This window comes from Odontesthes bonariensis, chromosome 14 (genome assembly GCF_027942865.1).
Source record: "Odontesthes bonariensis isolate fOdoBon6 chromosome 14, fOdoBon6.hap1, whole genome shotgun sequence".
In the NCBI taxonomy this organism is placed as follows: domain Eukaryota; kingdom Metazoa; phylum Chordata; class Actinopteri; order Atheriniformes; family Atherinopsidae; genus Odontesthes; species Odontesthes bonariensis.
In genome coordinates, this window is record NC_134519.1 from 27650752 (window position 1) to 27670556 (window position 19805).

General features: G+C 44.7%; 2 protein-coding genes across 2 annotated transcripts; one reads left to right on the forward strand and one right to left on the reverse strand.

Annotated features, from left to right (window-relative positions):
- Position 1: 1 nt before the first annotated feature.
- c14h14orf119 (chromosome 14 C14orf119 homolog) lies at positions 2–1117 on the reverse strand. The gene is made up of 2 exons (XM_075483832.1): positions 393–1117; positions 2–303 (listed from the first exon to the last, which is right to left on the reverse strand). The coding sequence occupies exons 1-2, from the start codon at positions 801–803 to the stop codon at positions 130–132; spliced, it is 585 nt and encodes a 194-aa protein (XP_075339947.1). The 5' UTR covers positions 804–1117; the 3' UTR covers positions 2–129.
- Positions 1118–1349: 232 nt separating this feature from the next.
- acin1a (apoptotic chromatin condensation inducer 1a) lies at positions 1350–18631 on the forward strand. The gene is made up of 18 exons (XM_075483826.1): positions 1350–1518; positions 2818–2883; positions 3018–3129; positions 3236–3291; positions 3478–6336; positions 7476–7628; positions 7830–7924; positions 11958–12015; positions 13934–13973; positions 14212–14354; positions 14954–15097; positions 15237–15429; positions 15733–15878; positions 16327–16434; positions 16543–16650; positions 16734–17040; positions 17129–17220; positions 17309–18631. The coding sequence occupies exons 1-18, from the start codon at positions 1381–1383 to the stop codon at positions 17672–17674; spliced, it is 5184 nt and encodes a 1727-aa protein (XP_075339941.1). The 5' UTR covers positions 1350–1380; the 3' UTR covers positions 17675–18631.
- The last annotated feature ends 1174 nt before the right edge of the window (positions 18632–19805 follow it).

The window sequence follows — 19805 nt, forward strand, 5'->3', positions numbered from 1 at the left end:
CTTCCAGCCCTGATTAACTTTATTTGTGAACGGCTGCCTGACGCAGCGCTTAGGAAACTGTAGAAATCTGTACTGTAAAAACACCTTACATTGAGTGAACACCGTGCTTGGTAGAAGTGGAAACTTTGTTCAGTCAATTCCTGCCGTGCCAGCCACACTCCTGTAAAAATGGGCAACAAACTCTGGGTCCTGCTCTTCCAGCATGTGCAGAAAATGATTCCTCTCTTCTTCCCCCCAAGACTCAAACCACTGGGTCCACAGCCGTAGCTGACATTCAAAGATGTTGGGTAGCTTGTCTTTGACCTGTCAGGTGAGAAAATGTCACACGCATCGTGTAAACAAATGGCAAAACTCACCACACTGCATGTTTCGGAGTGACAGTGAAGCGGTACCTGAAGAGTACTGAGTGAATCAAGGAGGGTGCACACTTTCCCCGGCACAGCTTTTCCCAGAAGGTCCTGTAGGAACCGTTCCCTCTGTGTGGCGGCCCAGCCCTGGAACCAGCTCAGGACACACCGCTGCTCCTGGAGGGTTACATAGGAGATGGGCTCCAGCTCCCTGGCTTGACCTATACTCAGAGAAGCACAGGACAGGTTCTCAAGGCTGAGAGGGCTTGCAGCGCCACGGGGAGCCGATGGAAAATTAGATAAGCTCGGAGTGAAGAAGCCAGCCCTGCCGCCGAGGTTGGCTAGGGTCGCTGATCCCTCTGTCGGGCTACCAAGGATGTTTGTGGCTGCAAATCTTTGGCTGTCAGTGGGCTGCTGTTGACCTGAGCTTGGATTGACTTGACTGAACCACGACATTTCGAGAACGTTTGTTTTGCCCTTCAAAAAAGAAAAAAAAAAAGTCTGCGGTTTCTCTGATGCAAGTGTAAAATGTCAGTGACCAGGAGAATCCTCTTATCAGTGAAACGTTGACCTGTAGTTGAAGCAAGACAACCACCGGACTCTCAATTTAAACTCAAAATTACTTTAAAATAATTACTCTTAACAAAAATTTCCCGAGCAACCATCTTTAAAACACTTAAACGACGTTATTGTGTTCATATTTACAGCAGTTATGCTTAGGAGTCGAGCAGGACTAGCTAACATGTACACAGGAAGCGGACGCAGTCTATTAGCCTTGTTATGTAGGAAGTCGAGCTTGCGCGGACATTGCGCAAGGTTTTTTTTTTTTACAATAAAAGAAAACCATATTAAAACGGTACTTTGTGTGCGCTATGTATAAAAAAACATTTTCACACTACTGACGATGATGTTTTTGTGTTGTGTTCTTTAAATGTTGGCATTATTTTGCTATATGTATGGAGGAAGTTGTCAATGATGACGCTGGGTAGTGGAAGGCGTTGCTCTCGCTGGGAACTGACTAGAGGAACGGAAAATGGCGGATCTCGAAGACGTTACGCTGGACGGGAGACCGCTCCAGTCCCTCCGAGTAGCGGACTTAAAAGCAGCCCTTGAGGAGAGAGGACTGTCAAAAAGCGGACAGAAGAATGCTCTCATTAAAAGACTCAAAGGGGTAAGATTTACTGAGAAAACGGCACCACTGTTGCAGCGGGCTAGCGTTAACGATGAGACGGGCTGATGCTCCCTCTCGAGGGCCGACAACTGTGTCGTTACTGTCGAGCTTAGTAGAAGAGTTAACGAGGTTGACATCCTCCTAGAAAAGTGCCTGCTCGTTTTGTGTCGTGCTTGAGCACTGTTTTGGCTGTACAGAACTGTTCAACTCACAGAAACGGCAGAAGTTCAGCGAACTTACTGGCTAATCGTAAACTGTGTTGGTTTGATGTTGTCTTGTTAGCCTGTTAGCTTCTCAAGCTAACGCAGTGAGTTGAGCGGTGGCCTTAGCGACTGGCTTGCAGAAATGTACAGTATGTTGCCCTTAACGATACGGGCACAGTTGGTGTATAGGAGTTTGGCCGGGATATTGGCATCACACCAGGCTGACTTTACTTATATTTTTGGGGGCAAGTTGTAACAGCTAACACTCCATCTTAATTCACTTTAACACATTTTATCTGAACTGACCACATTCTGTAAATTCAGGAATAGTCGCCCGGCTATATGATTTGATATTTGTCATGTTTGAGCGACTTTGTTTACATTTCAGCAAATACTTAAACCTCGCCGCCGTAAAAGTTGGGATATTCACCCCCCCTCTTTTTTTTTTTTTTTTTTTTTAACACCGATTATACCGTTTGCCCACTGAATTGGGCTGTGAAATACGCAAATGATGTTTACTTAAACATTTTCTCGGAAAATGCTCAAATGTGTGTGTTTCCAAGTATTTACTGTCTTTTTATTTTATTTTCTTACGTTCGAATTCCTAACACGACGTTGCTTTCTTTAACACATATAATGCCACTTGTTGCTATATTATCGTTTCCCAGTCAGCACACTATTTAAAGTGGTTGTTCACAGGATATTACTGTGTGACATTTAACAGGACAGTGATGAGCAACATGCAAAAAGTGTTTCATTGCTGTCATGTGTAGATTTTGAACTGCGTTTGATCCGATATTTTTATTTGTAAATCTGACTCTCATTCCCAGTCTGGTTTGCTCTCTGGTAAAGCTTAAGATTTGTAAGTTTTACTGGTTTTAAAAAGTGAACTGCAAATTTTAAAAAAAAAGAGACATTTGTCGCATTGATGTTGATGGCATGCAGGCACACAAACTTAGAACACTTAGTCAAGAGTGAAAGTAAGTGAAGGTATTTTAAGTCGTGAGTGAATGCAGCACTGTTGCCAAATTGTCTCTGGAAGAATATCCCCCTGCTGTTTATACTGCATTAATAAAGCCTCTGGTCTCAATAACAGGCTCTCATGCTGGAGAATTTGCAGAGGACCTCCACTGCTCATGTTGGACTGCAGCCAAACTCTCAGGTAAGAGACTCAAAGATACTTTTTCATTTCAAAGGCTGAATCCTCTTATTAAGTTGCAACCTTTCAAGTATAACAGGATGCCAGCCTTATAAATGTAGACAAACACTTTTTGTTGGCTTGCGTTTAATTTTTAGATTGGTGAGGAAATGAGCCAGAACAGTTTTATAAAGCAGTATCTGGCTAAGCAACAAGAGCTCCTGAGGCAGCGTCTAGAAAGAGAGGCTCGTGAAGCATATGACACAAACGGTAAGTGTTATTGGAACCTTTTACTGCTGTTATCTAAGTTTCTGTGTGCACCCGGTGTTGTAAAGAAAAGGCTTTTTAATTTCAATTGTTTGACTTCTGTGAACAGAGCAAGAGGACCACACAGAAGTTAATAACAGGACATCATGCCCTCCTCCTGCCCAGGTTGGGCAGCTCTCTCTTTTTCCCCTTACATTTCATATTGTCTTCTTTTTTGGTTGGATTTTTTTATTTAAGTTCCAAAAAATTATTTACACCTGAGAGTAGCTTGCCAAAAAAGGTCAAATAAAAGAAAACTGTCAAAATCCTCCTAGAAAAAAAAGTCTTAATTTCTTTTTCTCTTCTGGTCAGGATGTCACACCTGTGGTCGCTGGGCAACACAAGCCGCCCGGCCCCTCTGATGGAGAGGGATTGTTTGGTTCAGTGAATGCAGGCCAATGTAACACAAATCAAGAGGCCGACGTGTCGAGTCCACCTGCTTCTGGCTCCGTGGCCATGCGGGTTCCTGCTGGTGAGCAACGGCAAGAGCGGGGTTCCGCATCCAGCGAAGTCGCGGGTGACAGCGACGATGACGATAGCGAGGGTGGCGAGGAGGATGGGGACGATGATGACTGGGACAGCAGCGCTCGAAGGAGAAACTTCAGAGAGCCACCCAGAGCGCCCGCAGCAAGGGAGAGGTCCGGCGCATCCCGTCAACCCCAGCTGCAACACATCCCTTCCCTTTTGTCTCCTCAACTCCGCCAGCCAACACCACCTCCCTCCCCACCTCCAGAGTTATCATTCCCCTTACCTGACACCCCTAAACAGAGCCCACCTAGTCCTGACGTTGCCCCAGCCAGGCACTCACCCAGTACCTCCAGCTCTGGTTCTTCCAGCAGTGGCAGCCGCAGCAGCAGCCCGGAGCCACAGAGGAGTGAACATGATGAGCGTAAGCCTGGCCCGCTGACCCTTCTGGCACGTAAAATGGAGTCAGAGGGTGCTTTTTCTGGAGCAGGTTGGCGTGGCGCAGAAAGGGAAGGCGATAGGCGGGACGGCAGTTCACCTTCAGCTACATCGTTCCCTGGCAGAGGGCCTACAGAGGGTCTGGTATCCGCCATCGCTCACACAGCCAACACTGCAGGCCTCGTACCATTTTCCACGATTCCAGGCACCCACGAGGGTGTCGCAGGAGCACATTCGGCCCATATCCAAGTACCTGTGAGTGTGCTCAAGGCCACAGGAGTAGAGGAGAGAGACAGAGAGAGGGAGGCTGAGATGGAGAGGGAAAAGGCACTTGAGGTGGAGAGGCAAGAGAAGTTAAGAAAACTTGAGCAAGAACGAGCAGCAGAAGAAGAGCGGGAGAGGGCTCTGGAGAGAGAAAGATTTGAGCAACAGCAGGCCTTAGAAAGAGAAAAGGCTTTGCAGCGGGAGCGGGAACTCGCTCAAGAAAAAGAGAGGCAGGAGAGAGAACAAGCTTTGGCTAAAGAGAGGGAGGAGCGAGAGAGGGCCATGGAGCTGGAGAGGCAGAAGGAGCTGGAAAGGCAGAGAGCCTTGGAGCAACAGCGCCTGCAGAGAGAAAGGGAGGCGAAGGAAAAGCAGGAAAGGGAGGAAATGGAGAGGGCAAAGGAGCTGGAAAGAGCCAAGGCTTTGGAAAGGGAAAGGGAAGCGAGGGAAAGGGCTCTAGAGCAAGAGAGGTTGGAGAGGGAGAGAGCCCTGGAAGCTGAGAGAAAGGAAAAGGAACAAATTGAGAGGGAAAAGGCTCTGGAACAGGAGAGGTTGGAAAAGGAAAGAACTGAGAGGGAAAGGGCTCTGGAACGGGAGAGGTTGGAAAAGGAAAGAATTGAGAGGGAAAGGGCTCTGGAACGGGAGAGGTTGGAAAAGGAAAGAATTGAGAGGGAAAGGGCTCTGGAACGGGAGAGGTTGGAAAAGGAAAGAATTGAGAGGGAAAGGGCTCTGGAACGGGAGAGGTTGGAAAAGGAAAGGATTGCAAAAGAAAAGGCTCTGGAGCTAGAGAGAATAGAAAAGGAGAAAGCTGCAGAGCAAGAGAGAATAAAAAGAGAAAAAGCTCTAGAACAAGAAAGGATGGAGTTTGAGAGGAAGGAAAAAGAGAGAATTGAAATAGAGCAAGCACTGGCGCAAGAAAGACGGGAGAGGGAAGAAAAGGAGAAGATGGAGAGGGAGGCAGCTCTGGAACAGGAAAGGATGGAGAAGGAAAGGGCTGAAAAGGAGAGGAAAGAACAACTGGAAAAAGAGAAAGCTCTAGAGCAGGAGAAACTTGAGCGGGAAAGAGCACTGGAGAAGGAAAGAAAAGAGAAGGAGAGAGCTTTGGAGAAAGAAAGGGAGAGAGTTCTTGAACAGGAAAGATTGGAAAAGGAAAAAGCTCTGCAGAAGGAAAAGGAGGAGCAGGAGAGGGTGATGCAACAGGAGAAAGAAAGGATTAGGATGGCTGAAAAGGAGAGGGAGAGTCACCTCCCTCCATCCAAACGTGGTCGTGAGGTTGGTTTCACCCCCCTGCCCACTCCTCCCCCCCTCTCCACAGGGCCAGCTAGAAACCCACCGACAGAGGCAGGAGTGCAGGAAGGTGTCCGTGCTCCAGCGTCCCAGAGTGAAGGCCACGCTGGAGAGTCTGACGCAACTCCTCTGTCACCACACTCGCCATTTAGGAAGTTCCGGTTCTCAAGGGACCCCCCAGTTAAGCCCCAGTCGTCATCCACCTCTTTGGTGATTAAGCGGCCACGTACATTCTCTGATAGCCCCCAGCCTCGGGCCTCACCCGTCACCTCACCCACCAGCTTTGTGGAGCAGCAGCGAGAGGGACAGCAGGAAGACTCACAGGTCAGACAAAACCAGGAGGTTGCTGCTGCTGCGTCAGTAGGAGCTGCAGGGACCCAATCTGAGAAGAAGAATGTTGATGGAACCGCACTGGGCCAGGGTCCCAATGAAGAAGGAGCCAAAAAGCTTGTATCGGAGGAGAAGGAACAGGCAGCCTCAGCGAAGACAAAAGAGCCTGTCAAGGAGTCCAGCAAAAGAGCAAAAGAAGCAGATGACGGCAAGGGTTCTCTGAGCGCAGGGGAGGCTGCAGGCCGGAGGGGAAGAGATGCAAAGAAAGCAGCAAGAGAAAGATCGTCATCTGACGATTCATCTTCCTCAGGATCAGACTCTGGATCCTCATCATCTAGATCGTCTGGGTCATCCACATCCTCTAAAGAGAAAACCTCCAGAGGTAGAAAGGTGAGCAGTCCAACATTAGACTTTTTCTCCCTGACATGCAGAGACAAAAACAGGAACTAATGCACATTTATAAAATAACTACCTCAAACCTGGACTAATTAACTTAAGTATGAATAGGGTCTGTAGTGTCCCTCTGCACAAATTGTCATGAATTATCACTGGTAACTGTTAGTTATTTATTCTTATATAATGACATATAATGAATTCAATCATGGTGTTACATTTATTCCACTGGAAGTTGCTCTCATTTATTCTGGTTTAACTTGAAATATTCTGAATTTACATAGTTTGAATAACGAGACCTTGTAAAGAGCTGGCTATCGCATTCGGTTCTCACGTGTTTTCAATAGAACAGGAACATATAATTAACATAATTTTATACATGTGATATTACTTTATTAGCAAAATATTTTGTTGTAAGGTCAGTGGATATTTCACAGTAGAAAAATGACCTTCTGTATTCCACTACATTCATTCACAGAGATTAGTATTTGTTTTCGGTACATGTGTAAACTCACTGCTCTTTGCATACCGTTACAAAGAGGCAGGCTCTGTGTCTTAAGGCTCTAGCATGGTTGCCGCGTCTGCTAGCGCGAGCGGTGTTGATGACGTCACGAGTTCGTGCCCGCCATGTATAGTGGCGCAAGTCGTTGCGCCAGTAGTTGCAATTTTCTCCGTCACAGAGGTGGCGCTGCTACGTGATGGTTACCTCTACTCTACAACTACGAAAGTGGAGAAGAAAACAATGCCGCTGTCAAGAGCAGGAACACTGTAATTAATGATACTGCTGCAGTTTTCGGATCATTTTAAGTTTTTAATTCATTTAATAGAGGTGAAGGTTTGAAGCCCCCGGCATCAACAGAGTCTCTGCCCTCTTCTTTGCCTTCACGTATCTGTCCCGTAGCTTCTTCCACACATTCTTACAGAACTCTCCCTCGACTCAAACGTGCATGTAACTATACTGAGTGAGAGTTGCTCAGCACAGTACCCATGAGTCTACCTGAGACATTATGCATGTTACACAGTGTATGTGTTTAATACATTTCAGCTGAATTGCTGTGATGAAATCAAAGCAGGTTCCATATATTCTTTGTTCCGTGCATGAAATGTTGGACTACTCTCTTTTCTCTATCCTAAAGGAGGAGAAACGTGACAGAGATTCATCACCAACACACATGGAGACCACAGAGGCTCGGGCTGAGGGTGTAAATAAAAGCCAGAAAGCCTCCCAGCGCAAAAAGGAGATCTCATTGGAGAGGAGTAACACTGCTGATGGAGACCGCCACCCTAAAGTACTTTGCTTTTAAGTTAATACACCACATTTTCCTAAATGCTGTTACAGTTACGTGTGTTCAGATCTTCCTAAGATGTTTCAACGACAAAAGATCTCCCAGAAGTCGAAAAATGCTACAGACAAATTGCAGTTGTTGGAAAAAAAAAAGTATTTGGTTTTCTTTAGTTAAGTACGATCTCTGCCCTTTTGAAATTCTCAGAGAGAGTTTGCTGAAGCAACAACCAGCGAAGATCCACAAAGGAAGAGAAAAGACAGCCGGGGAGAGGACGAGAAGGACGAGAAGGACAAAAAAAGGTACCTTTTTTTTTTCCTCCTTGTACTCTAAAACAAGGTGCCAGATATAGTTTCTGTCAGATACACCAAACCGATGTCAAGAACCAGCAGTGACAAAAGGCCCCTGCTGTATGATGGGATAGAGATGGAATGCATAATCTACATTTCTATATATTAGTTCACGAACTACCAAAGCAAGGCTTTCATAAAGTCAGGTCAATATTAGTTTAGTTTTTTTTAAGTGTCCAGTAAAGTCGCAGCTCAGTTTCATGTGTAGACAGAAACCCTCGTTTTTTCAGTTCAAGCCTATACACACAGCTTATGGATTGTTGTGTATATCTACGCTTTATGAAGCTTTAACACACAGTAATGTATTAATCCGTAGAGTTTATTGACTTACTGAACAGCCAAACAGAGTGGTTTCTCTCACTGACGAACCCAACCCTGATTGGCTGAAGAAAAAGATGTTTCTGAAAGAGCCTGTGTGCATGACTCACCGGAAAAGCTGAGAGACGGACGTTCAGTGACGTATACGAGTGAGTAAACGTGTGTGTTCTAGCAACATGTCACAGAGGGATTCCAGCGGGTCTCTCACATGGCTCCAGTCCAACCACCACATAATTTAGGTGCCCCTAAATTTTCCACCATGCCTTTAATGCCACAGAAATGGATTTTAAGTGTTGCCATTTTGTCATATCTTACACTCATTGGTACTGTAGTGATTGTAAACTTGAATAAAGATAAAGGGAATATAGAACCCATACTCCAAATTGGGTTTACTGGCAAAATGTACAAACTGGCAGCTGTTTGCAATAAACAGATCAAACAAGAACAATTTAAATAGCCCAACATTAATTACAATTACAAGTGTTCTCTCCAGATGCAACACAAAATGCCACTTTTAATGACCAACGCAGCCTCAAAATGATTCAAGACCTTCATCACCAGCATCTTTAGTACTTAGTAGAGCACATTTTTGCTGTTATGACCTGCTGTAAACATGATGCATAGCCAGACACTGGCAGCTTTCCTGAGGAATCTTAGCCTATTCCTCATAGGCAAAGACCTCAACCTCACTAATGCTCTTGGGTTTGCTGCATCCGCCTTTCTCAAATCCCACCAGAGATTTTCGACGGGGTTTGATCACTAAAACGTTTGGTAAAATCAAAGTGTGACCAAACGGCAGTAGAACTCACAGCTATGTTTAATAGTGAAAGTAAGAGCATTTCATAAAGGCACAATGCCAAAGGAACAATGGAGCAATGGGAGAAGGTCATGTGGTCTGACGAGTCCAGTTTTACCTCGCGTGAGTTTTATCCAGAGTGATGGGCGCATCAGGGTGAGGAGAGAGGCGGAGGAAGTGATGCACCCATCATGCCCAGTGCCTACCATACAAGCCTGTGCGGTTAGTGCTGTGATCTGGGGTTTGTCAGGTCTAAGTTCAGCAATGTTACGAGCCCAAAGAATGAGGTCGGCTGACGACCCGAGTATACTGGATGACCAGGTTATTCCATCAGTGGATTTTTTTTCTTCCCTGAAGGCACGGGCATATTCCAAGATGACAATGCCCGGATTCATCGGGATCAAATTGTGAAAGAGTGGTTCAGTGAGCATGAGATCTCATTTTCACACATGGATTGGTCACCACAGAGTCCAGACCTTAACCCCAAACAGATTTGAATCTCTTGGATGTACTCTGGAGAAGATTTTGCGCAGCAGTCTGTCTCTCCCATCATCAACACAAGATCTTGGCGAAAAATAACTGGAACTCTGGATGGAAATAAATGTTGCGACACCGAAGCTTGTCGAAACAATGCCACAGCGAATGCATGCTGTGATCAGAGCTAAAGGCGGTCTGATGAAATCTTAGAGTGTGTGACTTTCTTTTTGGACGGGCAGCGTATATACACATAGTGTATGTATTATGGTTTTATAGGCCCATTATTTCTTATTCTCTTCTCCTACAACCATTAATAAATTGCTCGTGTAAAAGAACGATCTGAAGAGTCTTTGCGTTTTCTGAAACGGCTTCATCTGTAGCTCCACAAAAACAAGATATATCCAAATTGACTTCTCACTGCTTGGGCTTGCAGGGGACGGAGGGAGGGCACTATGTCAGTCAGACAACTTCACAGCGTTGTGTGTCTTTGAGACAACAAACGTGCTCTTCTTCTGAAATGCGTGTAGTTGGCTCAGTCTTACGGTAAGAAAAAGACAAAAACCACCACAAACGAGCATAAAAACGTTTCCAAAATTCTTTTCCTTCAGCCCCCAGACTTTAATGAGCAAAAGTATTTTCTGCTCTTTATGTGCTTTTGTTTGGGTCGTTATATGATGATAGATGATTAATAAAAGCAGGAGGAGTGAGGACTGTACGGCTATTGTGAGCTTAGAAAAAAAATTTTTTTTTGTTTTTATCATAATCTGCGGTGATTGTTAGACATATTTCTACTATTTCTTCTACCAAACAACTTGTTAAACCTCTCCATCTTTTCTGCATTACAGTTTTTTTTTTTTTCTCAGTATAAACAAAGTACTGATAAACCGTCACACTGCTGGACTTCATTCATCCTCATTTCATGGTGTTTTAATATGCAACTCCCTGCTCTTCAGTGCCATTCTAGTCTAATACCAGTCAAACAAGTTTGTGGGAAGCAGCAGTGGAGTAAAATAACTGTTGGAGATATTGTAAGTATTCAATTTTTTTGGTTTTGTTAGGTTTGAGAATTCTGCATCGTTCGTTTAAAAGACCATAGAAACTCTTATTCTTTTTTTTTTTTTTTAAGATATCTAATTATATCATGATTATTAAAACAAACCCAAATTGAACGGAGCCGTTTTGCATGCAGTCAAAAGCAGCTGTATAAGCTCTTGTTAACACCTCCATCAAATTGCATAATCCCACCGCATTAGATCCCGAAGACCTACGGTACGCTCTCGCCTTACAATTCAGCGTAATAAAACGGGTTTCACATTCCTCTCAGGCGATTGATGAGGCTACCTTGAAGCCGGCGTAGTGGAGAAGATGCGGGTCCTTGTATACATTATTTTTTTCATTCGTTGCAACATGGCTGTTCTCGGATGGTGGATTTAGCGGCAGCTGCCGGCCTGTGGCCCTCCACACAGCGGCTCAGCTCAAGAGCGGGCGACGTTTGGTGTGTCGCAGGTTTTGGTCGGAGCTGTCATGAATGTGTTAGACGAGAGCAGCTTTTGGTGAGAGGAATATAAGCGGGGAGGGGGGGCGGGGAGAAAAGGCGACGCAGTGGTTTTTGGCTGCAGTAGAACCTGTATGCTACGTTTTAACCCAGAACGCCGCGTCTCCTTGCTGTGGAGTCCCCCGAGTTAATTTTGGTCGGAATGAGTTGACGTGGTCACGTGTGCGTTCACGAGTATGGCATAACAGCGTGGAGCGCGCGCTCTTTTGTCAGGTATTATACAGCTGGTGCTCTGGCTTGGTTTTGTACTGATGGACCCCGCAGGGCTGAGAGAGAGAAAGAGGAATGTAGTCGCTCTGCATGTCGTGTTTTTGTATTTACTCCCTTCGGAAACGGGCCTTTGTGCTCAATGATGTGGGATGCCTGCACAGGGCATCACCTGGTTGCCAAATATACATTACAGATTCAGGTTACAGTAGAATAGGTTCAACTGCTGAGCTTTGAGCAGGTTTTTTTTAGTCTCGACTTGGTGCTTGATGAGCTTGAAGAATGCCTGATTTCTTATTAAAATGAATGAGAACTGAAGGAATGTTGTAATATATTTGCCTGTTTATCCCAGTTGATAAATTACAAACGCATTCTCCAAAGTTTCTTAAATGGACTATGAATATATTTCTGACTAAGATCATTTCTGTTGCTCACAATTCAGAGTCTTCTTGTGTATTATTGATGTTTGATGCTTTGTTACATTTGCTTAAGCTCACTTGTTTTATACCGACGTCATGGCCTCCTTTTACAAACACACTGGATACTTATGTGTTCCGTGGTGTGTTCACCTGTTCTCCTTATTTCATTTAGATCTCTTTAACACATTTTCCTGCATTTGTAACACTATGCAGGCAGGTGAAGGACACTGTCATGGCAGATCCAGAGAAGCTTTCAGAGACCAGCGAGGAGGTAAGGCACCTGAGGAAACGGGAATCATCTTGATTTATCAAAACTGTCAGTAGCTGAGGACATTGATGGATGGACCAGATTAATTTTTATTTATTTTATTTTTTTTTTTTCTTGTGAGCTTTGCAAATTATTATAAGTAATTTTAGGTTACATCTCTGCCATTTTTCTTTCATATTTAAGATTTCCATTAGGGTGTTCAATAAGCCTTGTTTGCAAGTGGTAGAATGTGTGTAGGAAATTAGATTTTTAAGTGTCTGTTTGTAAATCTTTTGTTGACGCTGCTATAGGGTGTAACAGCAAGGGCATTTTCTCACTGTCGCTGATGTTTAAACCCCAAATGATTGCTTTGTTATAAAGGTGCTCATGCCTCTTCCTTTGCCCCTATTGGTACCTGCGTACTACCTCTGCTACTACTACTACTACTGCTACAACTGTACCTGTTCCACTGTCCCCAAGAATCCAGAGTTGACCACAGATATGCCCACAAGCTGCACTGCCGAGGAACACCAACAAAGGCTGACGCATGTTCATCGATATGACCGGCAAGCCATTAATTGGACCAGAACATTCAAAGAAGGGGTTGGCCTGTCATTATTGGCCTCCGCTTGTTGCCTGATGTCCACCAGTGTGGCCTTTTGCCTTCTTAATCGATATAGTGGGCTCACATCAAGTCAAGTTAAAGACTTCAAGACTGTTTTTAATCAACAGCAACACTCTGAAAAAATCTTGGACACTGGGGGATTATGAACTGGAACATATTTGACAGGACTTTGATCCCTCGGAACGAGCAACATACCCACAAATAGCCTTGTTTTGGATACATTTTCATACAGCGTCACTCTTTTCTCCGGACTGCAGTGAGCTGGAAAAGCCCTTTTTTTTTTTTTAAATTTATTAATTTTTTTTTTTTCCAAGTTTAAACTGAAGGACTTTCCTCTTGTGCCCTTCTACAGCAGCTATCGCCAGACTCACACTACTTTGTGACCGTCGTACAACCAGACACTTAAATCAAAATTCTGGATTTGTGTGCACGATGACTTCTAACGGCTCGCATCGTCTGGTTTCCATCCATTTGGACTGTTATCGTTTCTTTCTGCGGTTGCGAGCCTGACGCAAAGACTCGTACCAAAACACACGAGAATGACTGCTTTTGCCCAAAGCAGTCAAAGGCCCCTACCCAAGAGAACAATTGAATCCATCCAGCCAGCCGAGCTTTCAGATTTTCATCCAAACACCTCAGCCACCACTGATTGGACCCTTGTTGCCTAGATACAGTACATGCAGTCGCGATTGGGCCATAACCAACCCAGTAAGGATCAGGTGTCAGTGGTACCAGGGAATAAGTAGATTTGCTCAATATTATATTTGGTAGAATTCTTTTGAAAATCTCCTTTTATTATGGTCTTTTTTTCGAGAGAAGCAGCTGTGGAGGTTTTTTTTTTGGTTATTTATTATTTATTTTATCCGATTGTGGCTACTGCAGTTTTATGCATATATTTGTTTTATTATCTTTAAACTTAGTCGACTGTTACTTCTGTGGAAATATTCTGTCAAACTTTAAAATGATAATTTTAGGGCCTTGGATAATTTGAATTGTGGTATTTCCACTCAATCTTTGTTTAACAGATGCCACAATAGCAATTTTAATCCTAAAACTCTAGATACGTGCAGGAATCTACACGTGTAGAATATAAATTTTGAATGTCATGAATTTTTAACACAAACCGTACAGCTCGGTGTCATCAGTGGGCATGATTTTGAAAAAGACCTTGCACAGCAGTTTCTTTCGTTCATTCTTAGTCTTTACTTGTTGCTTTCAGTTCTACCTTTCCTTCAGCCTGACCTTTATCCGTTGTCTGTACTTATGGTCTCACCTTTCCCGTGTATTTCGGGTTGTTTTTATCTCCTTGTGTTTCAGACACCAAAGGCCTTCTCGGCACGTAAGATCTCTCTTAGCAGTGAGTAAACCCTCTGACCTTGAACGATTCTTTACCACGACTGATTCCTAATCAGTATTTTTGGTGTTGTACCTCTTCTCTCCTAATAAATATACACATATATATGTATGTATTAATGTAATTATTAAGATTTACCGTAGGAAAATGCCAAATGTTGTATATTTTATCATCATAATCTGTATTTGTGTTTGTTTTTGTCATGGTGCATACACTTATACAGTTTGTTGTGTCTTGCCAGGCAGTAAAACGTCCCCAGGCACTGGCAGTGCAGAGGGTGACCAGGAGTCTGCGGCCGTGGGCGGCCGCAAGAGGAGATGGGGCTCCAGCACAGCTGTCACTGCCAAGAAACCTTCCATCAGCATCACCACCGATTCACTAAAGGTATAAGCAGCAGATAAAAGCCAAAAGCTATCAGTTGGCCCAACCCATGAATTAGTCGCTGTTGGGTCTAAAAGTTAACCCAGCTGGAACACAGTTCACTCAAGACAACCCCAGTGATCAACAAAACACATAGTGCACAAGATTGTATTTTTACTTGCAAGGGGAGCCGGACGGAGTGACAGAACTTACTCCTTCACCCGTGCTCAAACGACTCCATCCGACTTTCCCCGTGTAGTTCTTTTTATGACACAGCTTAGTTACAATCAGCATACGTAAAACAATCTTGTGAGCAAGATGCAACAAATGTTTCACTGGGCCATCTAGTTCCTCACGTGTTGAGTTGTTGCACATTCTCCTACATGGGCAGACCAGAGCACCCTGTTTCTCACAGTTCTCTTGAATTACTTTGTATCAGACTAAGCAAAGTTCACACACTTCATGTCTGTCTATAAAATGTTGTTTACTCAAAATGAAAATCTATATACAGTTTTCCAACAGTCGCCCTCTAGTGTTTGCATAGATGCATTGTAAGGCGTTCTGTGCACCTCTGTTGTAGGAAGCATAACAATCTTGTGTGTTTACTCATTCTTTGTCCCCAGTCTCTGATTCCTGACATCAGGCCATGTTTAGGCTCAGACGCAGTTGTGGACCTGCATCCAGAAGAAGCTGCCCTCTCTGAGACGGAGGATGAAGACAGGGAGCGCTCTGACCAGGACCTTCAGATCCGACGCACCGTCACACAGGTTCGTTTGCTGCTCTTGCTTCTTTTGAAGGATTGTTAAGGAGCCCGTCTTTACATTTGAAAATGTTAGGTTTTCTTCAGGGATATCTGAGGTTGTCTCTCAATCGATGATGGCGTGTCCTCGTTTCCTTCAATCCAAGGTGGTGCATGCGGAAAGCCAAGAGAATGGACAGAAAGAGGCGAAGAGGAGCAGGCATGAGGTGGAGGAAGAAAATTGCCAGGATGACAGCGAAAGGATAAAGGCCCACGAGGAGCCAATGGACAACTCTGTCCCTGGAGTTGTGGAAACCCAGTCACCAACACATACCAGCCATGATGTAGAAACCAACACTGGTAATGCGTCCACCACGATATGGCTTTAATCTGCCATCGGAATGAATTCCTGACATTAGATTTAGATATTGATGAGACTTTAATGTAACTTTTACCCCCCCCCCCCCCTTTTTTTTTTTTTCTATCATAATTTGTCATGATACCACATTTGTCCAAATGTCTCAGTATCAATACTCGACGACACGGTGTAAAACTTAGAATTCTTCCGTTTCTTCTCATTGATTAAACAAACAAATGAAAAAAGAATATTCAGAAGTTTTGAGACAGATTCTGAAATGGTTGTGTTGATTATTCTCATCCCAGTGACACCGAGCGACACCCTCATTCGTCGCTCCATCAGTCAGCAGAAAACGGGGGTTTCCATCACGATTGACGATCCTGTTCGCACAGCCCGGCAGCCCTCGCCACCTCGGGGCAAAGTCTCCAACATTGTTCATGTCTGCAACCTGGTAGGTCCCAGTTAGCATTCTGCTTGATTGTTAGCATGATGCTGTGCAAACTAGTGTTTTCACTGGTGGCATTTATCGAGGTGAGGCCTCCTGTTGCTGCCATGTACCTTATAAAGCTGACCCAGCTTTTTATTTTGCTTCATTTGGTCCCATCTGAAATGGAAGGACATGATTTTCCTTGCCCTCCTAAACTATGCAATGTAGTAATGAACTTTTCTTTCTTTTTTTCCCCTCCCTCCGTTACTACTTTGTCAGATTGCCATCGCAAAATGTTCCAGACACACAGCAGGATGCTCATTCAGACATTACACCGACACTTTTAGCTGCTGCCGCATTAATAGACAGCAGTCGATGTTTGAAGATCTTTTAAGAGCCGCTCACAGTTGTTTGTAGTGTACTGAATATTTTATATAAAGCTGTAACTTAAGCACCGTGGTATTGTGTTTAGGTGAGGCCATTCACTCTCGGGCAGCTTAAGGAGCTGCTCAGCAGGACTGGAACCCTGGTGGAGGAAGGCTTCTGGATCGACAAAATCAAGTCTCACTGCTACGTAACTGTAAGTTGTTACAAGCATTTGTTATTCTAAAGACCCAACTAAGAAAGCAGACTGTTTTCCAGGTTTCCGCTGCGTCTCATGGAGCCCTCTTCTTCTGTGTGTGTGTAGTACACTATTATAGAGGAGGCAGTCGCTACACGGGCAGCTCTTCATGGAGTTAAATGGCCTCAGAGCAACCCAAAAGTCCTTAGCGTGGACTTCTGTCAACAGGATGAGGTAAGACCTTATCGGTCTACGTCCTTCGTTACACCCCCAATGCTTCGCCATCTGCTCACACGGAACATTTCTCCTCTTTGCAGTTGGACTTCCACAAAGGCTTGGGTGCAGCCGGCAAGCCCGGAGGAGAGGAACAGGGCCCCGCCGCTGGGCGCGGGCGAGCCTCAGGACTGCCGCCGCTGCTCCCCGAGCGAGAGCTGTGGGTGGAGCGCGAGCGCGAGATGGAGCGCAGAGAGCGTGCCCGAGCAGAGCGGGAGTGGGACCGCGACAAGGTCCGAGAGTTTGGAAAACCTGGAGAGGAGCGGGAGGGAGGCCCCCGGAGGTCACGCTCCAGAGAGAGACGGCGAAAGGAGAGGGGAAAGAGCAAAGAGAAGAAGGCGGAGAAGAAGGGTAAGACATGGCAGAATGGAAATGGACTGTATTTTAGATGGCCTAGACTAGAGCTTAATTTGATATTCTGCGTTCTCTGGTCAAACAGCTGAGGATCCCCCTGCGAAGCTGCTTGATGACTTGTTCCGCAAAACTAAAGCGGCTCCCTGCATTTACTGGCTTCCACTGACAGAGGAACAGGTGAGACCCAAATCAGTTTGTATCGTTTGCTGCACAAATCTGACACTTATGGGTGGACATCTAATTGGAGCACCTGTCCTCATTTCAGTTTCTTCAGCGGGAAGCTGCCAGAGCAGAGCGGATGAAAGAGCGTGAGAAACGAAGGAAAGAGCAGGAAGAAGAGGAGGAGAAAAAAAGGGAAGAGGAGCGCAAAGAGAGGATGAAAGCTGCAGCCGCCACAACCGGAGACCGGAGTGAGGGTGAGAAGGACAAGGAGCGTGACAAAGAGAGGGAAAGAGACCGGGGACGAGACAGGGAGAGGGAGAGGGACAGAGACCGAGAGAGGGAGCGGGAGAGAGACAGAGACAGGGAGAACGACAAACGCAGGGATGGCTACCGTAGACCAGGGGGCAGTGGGGCAGGCTCGGGCCGACGCTCACGTAGCCGCAGCGAGCCGAGAGAAAGGAGGCGCTGATGGAACTGTCCTGAACACCATCCTCTTCCATTTGCCTTTCACTACATGTACTTTGTTACAAGTAAGACCCAACAGAGGACCAACTGATGCCGTTTCCATCTTTCAGATCAGATAGTCACTTTTTAAAAAAAGTACATCTCCACCAACTCACATGCTTAAGAGGACCATGACTTTGCAGTGTTGTTTCCCAGAGTGCTGTACGTCTCGCTCGTGTCAAGGTTACTTTTCTTTATACATTTGCCCTTTATTTTCTTCCTTTAGTTTTTTGTCCTGACTCCATGGCAGTAGGGCACACTGGGTAAATTTAATTATGTACCCCAACGTTCCCCATCTGCTCTATTGTGTTAGGTGCCAATTATGATTTGCAATCGGTTGTCTCCTCTGTTGTCAACACTCTGCAATTTGGTGAGCAATCCCTTCTGTTACTGCATGTAGTACGAGGCTACTCTCGATGGTTGTGCTTGAAGAGAAATCTTGGTCCTCTGTGCAGAGGCTTACAGAAATCAGAAAATATTGAAATCGGTGTGATTGGCATTTTGTACAGACCTATAAGATTATTCAAAATCAAGTCTTTAAATGAGGCAGCTTTGGGGTATTTTCACAAAGCGTGTAATTACTACTAAGGCAGTGCAGTGTTCCTCTTTCTCTTTTTTCGAGAGGAGATCATTCTCTGGGAGAGAATCAGTCACTCTTGACACAAGTTACCATTAAGTCCTCATTGAATCTCTTTTCTCCTTCTTTCCTTCCCGCCTCCACTTCTCTTACCCTGTAGTGTCAGTACAGGCCGGAGGGGGGAGATTGCATTATGAGTTTTCTCACCAATGGTTTTAATATTGTTTTTTTTTTTTAATCGTTATTTTATCATTTTAGTACAAAGATTTTTTTTTTTTATTATTTCTTTGAGTACGCCTATCAGTGGTGAATGTACAAATAATAAAAAGAAATTGAAGTTTGAAATGACTGTGATTGTTTCTTTTCCAAGTTTCTGAGAATGAGTTTGCTGAGAATGTCCACGTTCAACTGGTTTCTCTGAGCGCTGTGCCGACGCTCCACAAGGGGGCAGTCATGCTGCATTAGCGCGCTTGTGAAATTTGAAACAAGCTAAAACTCGATGCAATGAAGTGACACTTTCATATAAAAATTCCTGAGGACACCTACAGTATGTGAGCCAAGGAAGTGAATCCTGTTTTTGTGGTGTCTTTCCAGTCAGGAGGATTTGGTCCTCGTGACTTCTCGGTTTTCTATAAATCACGTATTTGCTCTCTTCCCTCTTCAGTTGCCCCGGTCTATCTTTCTGCTCTTGACGTCTATCCTGCAGAGCTCAGCAGTGCTTCTATGTAATTACAGCCCTTTGGTCGCTGAGCATAACATTTTTCTGCCCTGATGCAACTCGGCGTCTGGACTCTGCAAGGACCTTTAACGCTAACATCTCCTCGGCAGCCTTGAGTGCACATTTCAAAGAGTGCCGGTTGGACTGAATGTTCAAGAGGAAGATTTAGCTTTTAATCTCTTGCGTGGTCATCCAGGATGTAACGTGTCAGACTTGGTGACTGGCAGATTGACGTTTTAAAGACGAGTCCAACTTTAAAGCCCCCGTGCGTGTTCTTTCAGTACAAATGGATGACTAAAATTCACGATTCCAGGTTATAATAACACGAGACACTGATAAACTGATATTATCTAATAAACCTTAACCTTATCTTAGCTGGACGTACAAACAACAAACTTTTGCTTCTTCTATTTTAAAAGGAAAACTGACTAGAATGCCTCCAAGGGAAGAAGGTCAATTTTATTTGTCAGAAAAACGCTGCAGAGGGGATTTCTCTCTCCAGTGTTGCTGTGGAAATGGTGATGGGACGACCTTTCTGCATGCACTGAGTGGGTGAATCTGACACAACTAAGCATGTAATCCAACACAGAAAACAGGCACCACCAAAGAGGGCTAAAGCCCTTCACCTTAGGTTGAACCAGGCTTTACCTTCAGGAAATGTATGTAGTACAAGTCCTTCAAAAAAAAAAAAAAAATTGCTCTTTTTGGGTCATCTGAAGCTAAACCACCTACTTCAGCTCTAACTTATGATTAGCTCTCAGTTCAACTCATGACTGGGAAGGGGACTCCTGGACCGGCCCA